This window comes from Rattus norvegicus, chromosome 17 (assembly GCF_036323735.1).
Source record: "Rattus norvegicus strain BN/NHsdMcwi chromosome 17, GRCr8, whole genome shotgun sequence".
Taxonomy (NCBI): domain Eukaryota; kingdom Metazoa; phylum Chordata; class Mammalia; order Rodentia; family Muridae; genus Rattus; species Rattus norvegicus.
In genome coordinates, this window is record NC_086035.1 from 51,830,614 (window position 1) to 51,841,723 (window position 11,110).

The following is an 11,110-nucleotide window of genomic DNA, read 5'->3' on the forward strand; positions in this document are numbered from 1 at the left end:
TACTGTGTGTGAATAGAACCCTGGCCATCTGGAAAGCAGCGAGTGCGCTGACCTTCTGAGCCTTCTCTCCAGCTCCATGCTTACCATACTTTTTTACTGAACTTACACTTTTTTTTTTCTTACCAGGAAGTCTTTCTCAAAGACCTGTTTCTTTCCTACATGCATCATTTATGAGCATATAACAGTACAGCATGTGGCTGATCTACACTGGACTTGAGAAGCTTTGGAGCTTCCTTTCCTTACTTCCAAAATAAAATTGAGCTGGGTTTTAAACGGATTTTCATATTTTAACATTTGAATAGTAATGTCTGAAAGTAGCCTGGACTAAGAAAGTAACCTAACATGTAGCAGTAGTCCCGGCAGTGGGAGGTGACACAGGCATCTTTGCTGTAGAGTAAAGGTGCAGCCTGGAACCACAGGACTGACTCTCGAAAGAAAAACGAGGCCCTAGAAACAAGCCAGGATAGGCTAAAATTCTCTCCAAAACAGATCATAAATTAAGTAGCAAGAATGGTGAGTTGCTGATACACATTTTAAAGATCATATTAGTGGTAACAAGTATTACACAGTGGAGCTGTACAAACTAATCAGGTATATTTTACTGACCTGCCATTCAAAGAATCTATTCATGTTTTTATTTTCTCTCAACTAAAAATGTTTGTGTTCCTATAATTTCTGCATCTCTTAATAATTTCAAAGGTATGGCATGTCTATGATAGCAAGATGATCTAAGATACTTATTTTGGTTTCTTTTAAATTTTTAATTCCATTTATTTATTTGTTTATTATTTAGTTTGTGTACATAGGCCACAGGACGAATGTGGAAGTCAGAGGACCAATTGTGAGACTCCATTCTCTTCTAGCATGTAGGTCCCAGAGAATGAGCTCAGGTTGTCACCCTTGGCCACAGGGGCCTTTGCTAGCTGAGTCTTTCAGCCAGCCCATGTTTCTTCATTTTGAAACAGAAAAGGCCAAACAGGGTTTCAGACACCTGTAACTCAAGTTCCTTGTGATATTGAGGCAGAAGGATCCCAAGTTCAAGGCCAGGCCACACTGGCGACTTGCTGAGACCTCTCTCAGAATGAAAGGGATTGAGGGCATAGCTCAGTGGCATATCTCTTCCACCGTGTGCACACGGCCTGAGATTCAGTCTTAGGACCTTAAGATACGTACACAGACAAACTAGCTAGGCATTTGCTCCAGTACTAATGAGAGCACCTATGACTCACTGTATAATTGACTATCACCACACATAGTTATAAGCATTCACTTTTAATGCTCTCAGCAACTGTGTGAGTAATGAATGCATTGTCAATCCCACCATATATATGAGGGCAGTGAGGCAAAGAAGTACTTTGCTCAGAATCACATGACTGGGAAGAACAGAGCCATAATACTTGACAGTCAGCGATATCTTGTAACATATAACATCTTTGTATACAAGAGCTATTTTTGGAAATCTCGGGCCTGTGTGGGAGGGGCCTTTGGAATGTAATAAGAATAGTGCTGTCTCTGAAAGCTCCTTCCGTAATCTCAGCTTAAGTAAGAGAAAAGTCCCAAAGAAACAGCTCAGCAATGTCCCCCTCATCTTCCAAGCTCATCTTCAAAGTAAGGATAGGCTGGGTGAAGTGTCCGCACAGCCTGTTGGAATGTCAGGGCGCCAAGTGCTGCATGAGTGCCTGGAACAGGAAGACATACTGTGTACAAACTGGGAGCCAGGCTGAGAACGGGACTCCGTGACAGAGTATGTGCCTAGCGTCTGTGAAGCCATAAGTTCTGTCCCACACTGAAAAGGAAACGCTAAAATCAATGAAAACAGCTAAGGAGATGGGTTTGGATCTGGATAGTAAGTGACATGTCAAGCTGTGATGCATGAAATGTGCTCACACTCGGATAGCAACCAGGGAAGGCCGTGTGTCCTGCGGCAGAGCTTGTCCTCACAGCTCTTCTGTTACTGCCGTGCTTGTGTTCCCTCTGCTGGGGTTCTCCATCCTCAGTCAAGGGAGTGTGTGTCTAAATTAGTGGTTGGCAGGAACCATGAACTTGGATTATCTAGAAACATGCTTGTAAATAAGTTCTGATTGCAGATGGCTAGTTGTTATTCTGTGGGGTTTGTTTACTTGTTTTTGATTTTAGACTTATTTTATATTTATGATTCTGTTTGGCACACATACATGTAGCTATGTGTGCCATAAGTGTGCCTGGTACCCACACAGATAAGATGAGAGCATCAGATCCCATGGAGCTGGAGTTAGGAATGCTTGTGAACCACCATGTAGGTGCCGGACACTGACCTGGATCCTCCTCCACAAGGACCGTCTTGGCTGCTGAGACAGCTCCGGTCCCTGTTCTGTGGTTTCTACTATGTAGACATTGTGTCAATACTTTCTCACTTGCTTTACTTCTCTAGGGAACAGATTTTAAGAGTAAAAGAAGATGAGAATGTCCCATTTCTCCTGGTTGGTAACAAATCAGATTTAGAAGATAAAAGGCAGGTTTCTGTAGAAGAGGCAAAAAACAGAGCTGACCAGTGGAACGTTAACTATGTGGAGACGTCTGCTAAAACGCGCGCCAACGTTGACAAGGTAAAGGGTGTTCTCATTGTTACTGTACCATGTATATAAAAGCCCTGTTACCCTACTTTATCTAGACTCTAAGATCCAACTAAAATTTAATATAGTGATTTGTTTGTTTACTTTTATTTATTGAGGGCAGGAGGGAGCTATAGCACACTTGTGGAAGTCAGAAGACAGCACAAAACAGTTCTCTCCTCCCACCAGGAATTAAACCCAAGTCCTTAGGCTTGGTGGCAAGCACCTTTACCCGAGAGCCATTTTACCAGCCCTGACAGAGATTAGAATGTGTTTAAGTAAGACAGTAGAAATTCACCTTGTCTTGGGCCTTCTCAGATATAAGACACTACAGAAGAATATAGTGTTCTAGGTCATCAGTAGCACTCCTCATCCCACTTACTGCCTTCATTTTTAATGGGATTGTATACTGTAAAAGAAGTTCTTTAGATCCTAACATGCCAACATGCTATGTGCTTGCTCTGACTGATGCCTGCCTAGTGTTATAGAAGTCCTCTGAAGGGAGGGTGCCTTCTGGATGGAACCCTTTCCAGGATTAGGGGAGATATCTTCAGGGTGCTTAGAGATTTTCATTAGGGTGCTCTCTAGTTACTGTGTACTATGACTATCCGGAGGAGCCCCTTAAACCCACTGTCCAGCCAGTTGTCCCTGAATCCTAACAAGCACACACACTGCCTTAAGGTTCACCACTAAGGACTTTGCTTCAATTGTTCTAGAATGGGAATACACATTTCTAGAAAGCTCATATTGCTCTAGATGGCCTCATGTGTTTGTAGACCAGTTGGCTTATACTTAGAAGTCCATAATACTGATTTAGGAAGCATGAGGTTGGTCGGCCATAGTAGAATTTACCTTTAATCACAACACTGGAGACAGAGCCAGGCAGCTGTCTGTGAGGTCAAGGCCAGCCTAGACTACACAGTTGCAATGAGAACTTGTCTTAAGAAGAAAATACACACACAAGAAAAGAAAAAAGAAAGAAAAAAGAAAAAATTGAGGCAGAAAACATGAGGTTAAAAAAAAATCAGCAGTTCTTTCTATTCATTTGTAATAGATATTATGACCATGTTGTCATGATTAAATTTTTTAATAATGTGGTCAGACTTAGTACTTGGATACAGTGAGTCCTACAATATTTCTGTTCCATATACTATACTGGTTTTCTGTAAGATTATGTTAAATATTTTTAAAGTTCTTCTAAAATACATTTTAATATTAAATGTGAGGAAGTTTTCAAAACATAGGCATATCTTTCTTCCTAATTGTCCTCAGGAACTTATGAACACACTAAAAGTGACTAAGACTAAGGGGAAAGGGAAAAAAGGGCAAAAAGAGGAGGCAGTGTAGAGAGATGAGCCATGCTGTCATAGCCATGTCTGGTGCTGACCTCAGAAGAATGCCAGGTGGGGTCAGGCTCTCCCAGGAGAGTTAGAAGACAGCCAGCAATCCAGCAAGAATGCAGTCTAAATGCGTTATCAGAAAAAATGTCCATGGCTTTAAACTTAAAAAGGACATTAGTCTTGCTTAAAAAAACAAATGTACTGTTTAAAAAAGTAATGTCATTTTTTAAATCCTATCTCATTGGGAAAAAATGGCAGTATATTCTTGGCATGAAATGTAAAAAAGCCTCATATTTATAGAAGGGCAATGTGATATTAATCTCTTAAAATTGTGACCCAGCACTTGAGATTCTAAACGTGTATTTTGTTCTACTGTAGACAAGGGAAAGTGGCACAAAGTCCCATTCCTAACCAAGAAGCTATTTGTAATTGGTAGTGACCAGGAAAGAGAAAATCAGTTTTCTCCAGTATACTGTCACTGCTCTATTAACCTACACCAAGACCTAGGTCGTAGGCTCAGGAGAATTGACCAGAGCAGGAGTGCCTGACTCAATAGGTTCCTGGGTGCTTTTTGTTTTGTTTTTGTGCTTTTGGTATTATTTTGTCTTTAGGAGGGGTTTGTGTGTTTGTTTTGATTTTTTTTTTCAGAGAGAATAAATTTGGGTGGGTAGGGCAGTGGGGAACGCTAGGAGGAGTTGCAGGAAGTTAAAGCCAATAAATTCAAAAGTATTAAAATAAAAATGTATTTTCTGGAAAAATCATGCACACATAAATATATTTACAGTGATAGTCATTGAAACAGTATTTATAGACGTGAAAGACTAAAGCTACATGTGTCTAATAACAATTTTAAGTCATGATGAGTCCTTATACTGAACCCAACTATTCAAAGGAGAAAGTGCTTTTAACTGCTGAGCTATCTCTCCCCCAGCACCCACACAGTTTTCTACTACAAACAGCACCCCACCAAACTTCTGTGCATCAGAAAAATGCACGGATTCTTTTTCAGCAGAGGTGACAGGTGACAAAGTGCCCACCATACCAGTGCCCTTGTGTTCCATTATCTTTATAAGAAATTGCTTTCATGTGTCCTTGCCAGCCCAACTAAAACAGCCCTTAAAACTTGCCCTGATTACGGGTGAGAATGCATGTGCTTTGATTGATTGATTGACCCAGTCATCTGCCAATCTGAAGTCTTTCTGTCCATCTGCCTAATGACTTGCATACCTTTTGACTTGTGTCTGTCTAGAATAATAACATTATCCCCTGTCCACTTCATTTGTTGTCATTATTGTCTCCTAATCTGTAACATGTCTTCATGTGGCTTACTTAATCTTTGAACAGGGGAAAAGTAGATTATACTGTCACATTTTGATTATTTTATTTTGTGATTTCTGAATTGTATGGCTTCCTTAGAGCTTTCAACCATTCTAAGCTACACACATACACACATATTACTTCCTTTGTGTATTCGTTTTTATAATAGCTCCTTGGTTCTGTTGACAATTTAATAGTCTTTAGTGTGAACTCAGGGCCACTAAATACTTAAAAGTGAAAATACTGGTGAAGGCAGTTTTTTTTTTTAAGCAATGGATATTTTAAGTCAAGTATAAACCTGTGGATTTGTTTTGTCTAACTTTATTTTTATTTATGTGAAAAGGTTACTTTCTCAGGTAATTAGTGTGGAATTAGAAAGCCACATTTTATAGGCACTGAGTTGTCCTATGAGAAAAGAGGGTGGAGCCCGGAGAACAAGACGGGCAGACGGGGAGGTGGTTCTGCTGGCTGTCTGACTCTGGCTTCTCTTCCTTAGTGGATGTTTGTTTTGGTCGGCACTTGAAACAGGATTTCATTCATCAGATTAACTGATGCAACTTTAAATGTTGTCTACCATGTTTTCTAGTATGGGTGGTTTTCTGAAAGTCATCCACTTGCTAGAAAGTTAAGCCTTCTTCTATGTCCATTTCACAGTGTACTATGATACAGTGCTGATACAGAGACCAGTACTGGAAGACTCCCATGGAGTTCTTTGACCAAAAAGGAGGCTTCCTGCTAGAGTTAGTCCCATCTGAACTGGAAGCAGAGGCTTCCAAAAATCCCTGGGAGATTTTGAATCCCAACACTGGTCTATGCCATTGTGATATTTCAGCATTGTATGCTCCCCAGTCCAGAATTACCCTTTATTCATCCGTTTCCCTGTCTGATGAGGCATTAGCATGTATAGTTCCCTCACTTTCTCATCTAAGTTTTATGTTTATTGTTCCAACTCAGAAATCCCATTTGATAGATTGTTACTCAGCCGTCAACCGGAGCCTGTTTGCCCGTTACTTCTCATTATTATCACCGCCTTGTGGCCCTGCCATTGAACAGTGTCAGGAAGTCTTTTTAAAAATAAAAGAAAAGCTCACGAATTCACAGTATTAATTAATGCCCTTTCAGATTTTTCTTTCCGGGATCCTTACATCTCTGAGGTAACACTCATCCTGGAAAGCCTTGCTTCTAGCAGCAACACTTGTGTTATCCTCCAGAGTGTGTGTGTGAGTCACTCTCACAGTGAGCCACGGAGTGATTCTTAAGACTTGTTTGGCCTTGTTTTGGTTGTTGCTGAGGTTCTGTGTGTGTACGTGTACACATGCATGTGTGTTTTTGTGTGTACGTACATGTGTATACATGTGGGTATGAGTGTGTGTATGCATCTATGTAGATGTGGGTGTGAGTGAGTATGTGAGACAGACAGACAGACAGACAGACAGACAGACTCAGGATCATACATAGAGCTTCTTGCATGCAAGGCATTATGGTCCTACTTGTTAGACTTTTATTTTTATCTTTAACACCTAAGGTGAATTTTCCATATACTGTGTTCTAAAGACCCTTGAAATAATTTTTTCTCTACATGATTATGTCATCAACTAGGAATGTAGTCATTGTTTCCAGTTTTCAAATTTTAATGAATTTTGTGTTTTATTTATGGTTTTAGTGTACAAAATTGTAATTTTTCCAGGTAGAAATTACATTCAGTTCTGATGTCTTCCATTGCTCTTGAAAATAGTGCTCCTGTAAGCTAGTGAGTATCTGGTTTATCCTTTGATGGTTCTGTCTTTACAAGTACAAGGAGATGCACACACACTGTTCCTCCCTCCTGTACAAGTACCTTCTCCATATGTCTGCTGCTGGGAGTTCTCCAATTAGTTTCCCTTGAGAGCTAAAGGCATAGTAAGACGGCATGTAGTCTTTGTCATTTGTGCTTATATGTTTGCACACTTGTGACAAGTTATTTTTTATATTTGTTTGTTTCTAATTTTATTGAGGTTGGGAGGTTTTTATGTTTTTGTACTTTTTTAATTCCCTAAGTAGTAACTGAATTTCTTGAGAAAGTGTGAACATATGTGAAGCTTAGCCAGGCAGATGGTGAGTTCAGGGCAGCTAGACTCTAAAAAGCAAACAGAACGTAGAACTGTGGCCTGCAAGAGTTACCGTCTCCTCTCAACACTTATCTATTATGTTTTTCTGGGTCTTTCTTTGTTAGAAAACAGGAGAATTGTAGTTGAGATTTAATACAAGGAATTTTTAGTTACTGTGTTAATTTTTTTCACTATAAACATAATTACCACCAAACCAATGAATTAGCAAAACACATTTGTTGATTACAAAATGCTCGTTATATGGCCTGGAAAGACGGCCCAGATGTTAAAAACACTGGCTGCTCTTGCAGAGGACCCAGGAACAGTGCCTTGCACTCATGATGGCTCATAACTGTCTGCATCACCAGTTCCAGGGGATCAGTGCCTCTGACCACATTAGGCACAGGACACACCATTGGCACACATACATGGGTCACTCTTGGCACACATACATATGTATATTTAGGCAAAACACTTATACACATGAAATAAAAATACCTTTCAAAAATATTTCATGTACTCCTTTGAGTTTTATCTTGGGCTCTGTCATTACTATATAGCACTATTTTCATTTGAATCTTGAAAATTACAATAAAATAGGTAGGGTTTGTTGTACAATGTACCATGAGATATATGTCATTCAGACAAGTTGCTAATTTTCTCAAGTTTCAACCTTCTTGTGTGCTCTCCTCTCCCTGCATTCACCAATAAGCCCTCTTGGGGGTAGGGCAGCTCTGTAAGTGAGCATTCGCCATCTTGTGCTGGGGAAGGGAGAGTTCTCAGACGCGATTCTTTCATCCGGGGGTTTGTGCTGTGACACAGAAACACTGGGTTCATGCTGCTTCTCATTTGTTTACTCCACTTTCTTTATTTCTAGGTATTTTTTGATTTAATGAGGGAAATACGAGCCAGAAAGATGGAAGACAGCAAAGAAAAAAATGGAAAAAAGAAGAGGAAAAGTTTAGCCAAGAGAATCAGAGAAAGATGCTGCATTTTATAATCAAAGCCCAAACTCCTTTCTTATCCTGACCTGACCATACTAATAAATATAATTTATAAGCATTGCCATTGGAGGCTCAATTGACTGAAATTACTTTAACATTTTGGAAATTGTAGTGTATCACTAAAAGCATGAATTGGAACTGCACTGGAAGTCAAATTCACTTAAAAAAGAAATTGTGTGGCTTCACCAAGAAGCAGAGTTCAACTTATTTCATAATCGCCTACCTTTATCCCAGTCCTGAATGTAGCGTGTAAGCTTGGTTGGGTTTTTTGGGGAGGTGGGGGGGGGGGCAGTCTTTCTCAAACTGTTAATCAAGAGGTGAAATGGGGTGGGGGGGTGGGAGGACTGGCCAATTTCCTCTGGTGTTTATTATAAAGCTTAAATTTTATATTATTTTAAAATGTCTTGGTCTTCTACTGCCTTGAAAAATGACAATTGTGAACACGATAGTTAACTGTACCACTTTTTAAACTGTTGTTATGCAAATCTTGAAGAAGTTACTGGCATGGTTGTTACATATAGTAAAACTGAGAGTAATTCATCTGTGAATCTGCATATTAATTACCTGCTGATTGACTTAGAAAAAAGATGTGAACTTATACATGGACATTTTTGAATATGCCTTAATTTAGAAACTGAAAAACATCCAGTTACATCATTGTGGGTGTGTTCTCACTAGCACTCGCTGCCCATGTGACTAATAACAGAAGGTTTTATCTTGCCAGGCAGTGTAGAGCTACAAGAAAGATTCCTGAGAAAAGTCCAACTGCTAGGAGTCTGACCAAGTTAAAGATGTGTGCCATACTCTGGTTCTGAGAGTTCCAGAGCTCCTTCATTGGTTTTAATAAACTATAAGGTAGTTAAAGATGAAAGGCCAGCATATATTTATACAATGAGTTTAGATTATGGGTGTGAGTACCAATTAAGTGAATGCTACTTTTGTGTAGAGTGCTGGTCTCCAGGAGTCGCTTTCTGCAAGTGATGTGCATTTAAGTGTTTAATCTCCTGGGAGCAGGGCATAGGGAAGCCTCTCAGGAGAGCTAAGTGGTCTGTACTAGGACACGAGGAAATAATGCTTGTCAGTTCTAAATGTGTACTCCTGAGGTTACAGTTTGGGTGTTAGGAGAAGTCTTTGCAGTCTCTTTATGTTTATAATGAATACTGTATCAATATTTCCTAACATGAAGCAGTCAAACATGTATGGCACATACTGACCAGATGTCGGGCTGTGATGTTTCCGCTGCAAGAATTCAAGCATGCTGTTAGGAGCATAATTTCAATGGGAAGTAAACCACTATTAGATTTTTCTTTTCCTCTGTGGGGCTAAGACACTTGATTAAACAGTTTTTCTTGTTGCACAGTCCTAATTTCCTATGGTCAAGGAGACACTCAGGCATTCCAGGAAACAAATGTGTTCATGACGTTACCGGAGACAGGCATTCAGGAACTCTGCTGTCTAGTTACTATATTCAGCTTATCATAAGTATTTGTCCTTGAAGGGTTTGATTTAATATTTTCACAGACTAGGCCATGTGCAAAATTAGAGTTCCCTGTGTAACCCCAGCCAGCAGGCCCAGCATGGCTGTGAGCACTCATTACAGTCTTGTTGACCAGGTTCCTAACCACTAACATTGCAATTAGCTTTGAGACCTTCCCTCTCCTGGGTACTAGGTGCTATGAAGCCAGCTGACAGAGAAGCATCACATGTCTTGGGCTGATGCCGCTACCCGGTTCATTTACTTGCAATTTGAGCCATTTAAAGACCAATAAACTTCCTTTTCTAAAAATGTTTGTGGTGTTAATTGATGTTTACAGAATGATATTCTTACTTTACCAGCTGTTACAAATAATGTTGGCAGAGATGCAGAATGAGAGGATGAGGGTGGGGAGGTAAAGGGCCAACTTTCTAGGCATGAGAAAGGATGCAAGAGGTTTTTTTGTTGTTACTTTTGCTTTTTTTTTCTTTTGTGGGAGTTGGTTTGGTTTGGGGTTTTTTGGTTGGTTGGTTGGTTTTGGTTTTGTTTATTTGTTTGTTTGATGGGGTTTCTCTGTATTACAGTCCTGGCTGTCCTAGAATTCACTTTGTAGACCAGGCTAGCCTTGAACTCAGAGAGATCCACTTGCATCTGCCTCTGGAGTGCTGGGGTTAAAGATAGCACCACCACTGCCCAGCTGGGTATTTGTTTTGTTTGTGGTGCTGGTAATCAAACTCAGGACCTCTTCATGCATGCAAAGCAAGCATTTATCTACTGAGCTATATTCTCAAAATCTATTTAATAGAAGCCCTCAAGCCATCATAATCTTCATGAATAATCTGTTAGGACAATATTCTTTTTCCAAAACCCCAAGGAAAAACAGCATCTAAAGTATTTAAGTACCTGCATCTTCCACCTAAGAACAGGGAGTTTGAACCAGCCAATAAGAGTGGAAGTTGAACTGAAAGCAAACAGAGCTAGCATGCACACTAATTTCTCCAGTGCCCTTGTAACTGTTACAGTTAATTCCCCCTTTAGTAAGAATTTCTGTTTGACACCAGTTACCACTGGTTAAACCACGAAATAACTGGAATCTGTATGTTTTATCTGGCATGTTGGAATAAAAAGAAGGAACTAGAAAACTAGTTGAAGGATCCAGAGACTCAAGTTTTCTCACTTCAGTGCTAAATCTTAGCACTGAGAGAACGCTCAGAAGAAAACTGCAGAGACCAGGTGGCCTTCATTGGCTAAAGAGGCCAGATCCTTCATCTTCCTTCTGCCTAGTTCTAGTAACTCA

General features: G+C 40.0%; 1 protein-coding gene across 5 annotated transcripts in view; it reads left to right on the top strand.

Annotated features, from left to right (window-relative positions):
- Window positions 1–10,125, top strand: part of Rala (RAS like proto-oncogene A) — a 53,057-nt gene extending 42,932 nt beyond the window's left edge. For 4 of the 5 annotated variants that reach the window (NM_001414180.1, NM_031093.3, XM_039096112.2 and 1 more), the window contains 2 exon segments: window positions 2,411–2,585; window positions 8,213–10,125. In NM_001414180.1, the coding sequence (NP_001401109.1) occupies window positions 2,411–2,585; window positions 8,213–8,335 (298 nt within the window). In that variant the 3' untranslated portion in view covers window positions 8,336–10,125. 5 annotated transcript variants of the gene reach the window in all.
- Window positions 10,126–11,110: the final 985 nt, after the last annotated feature.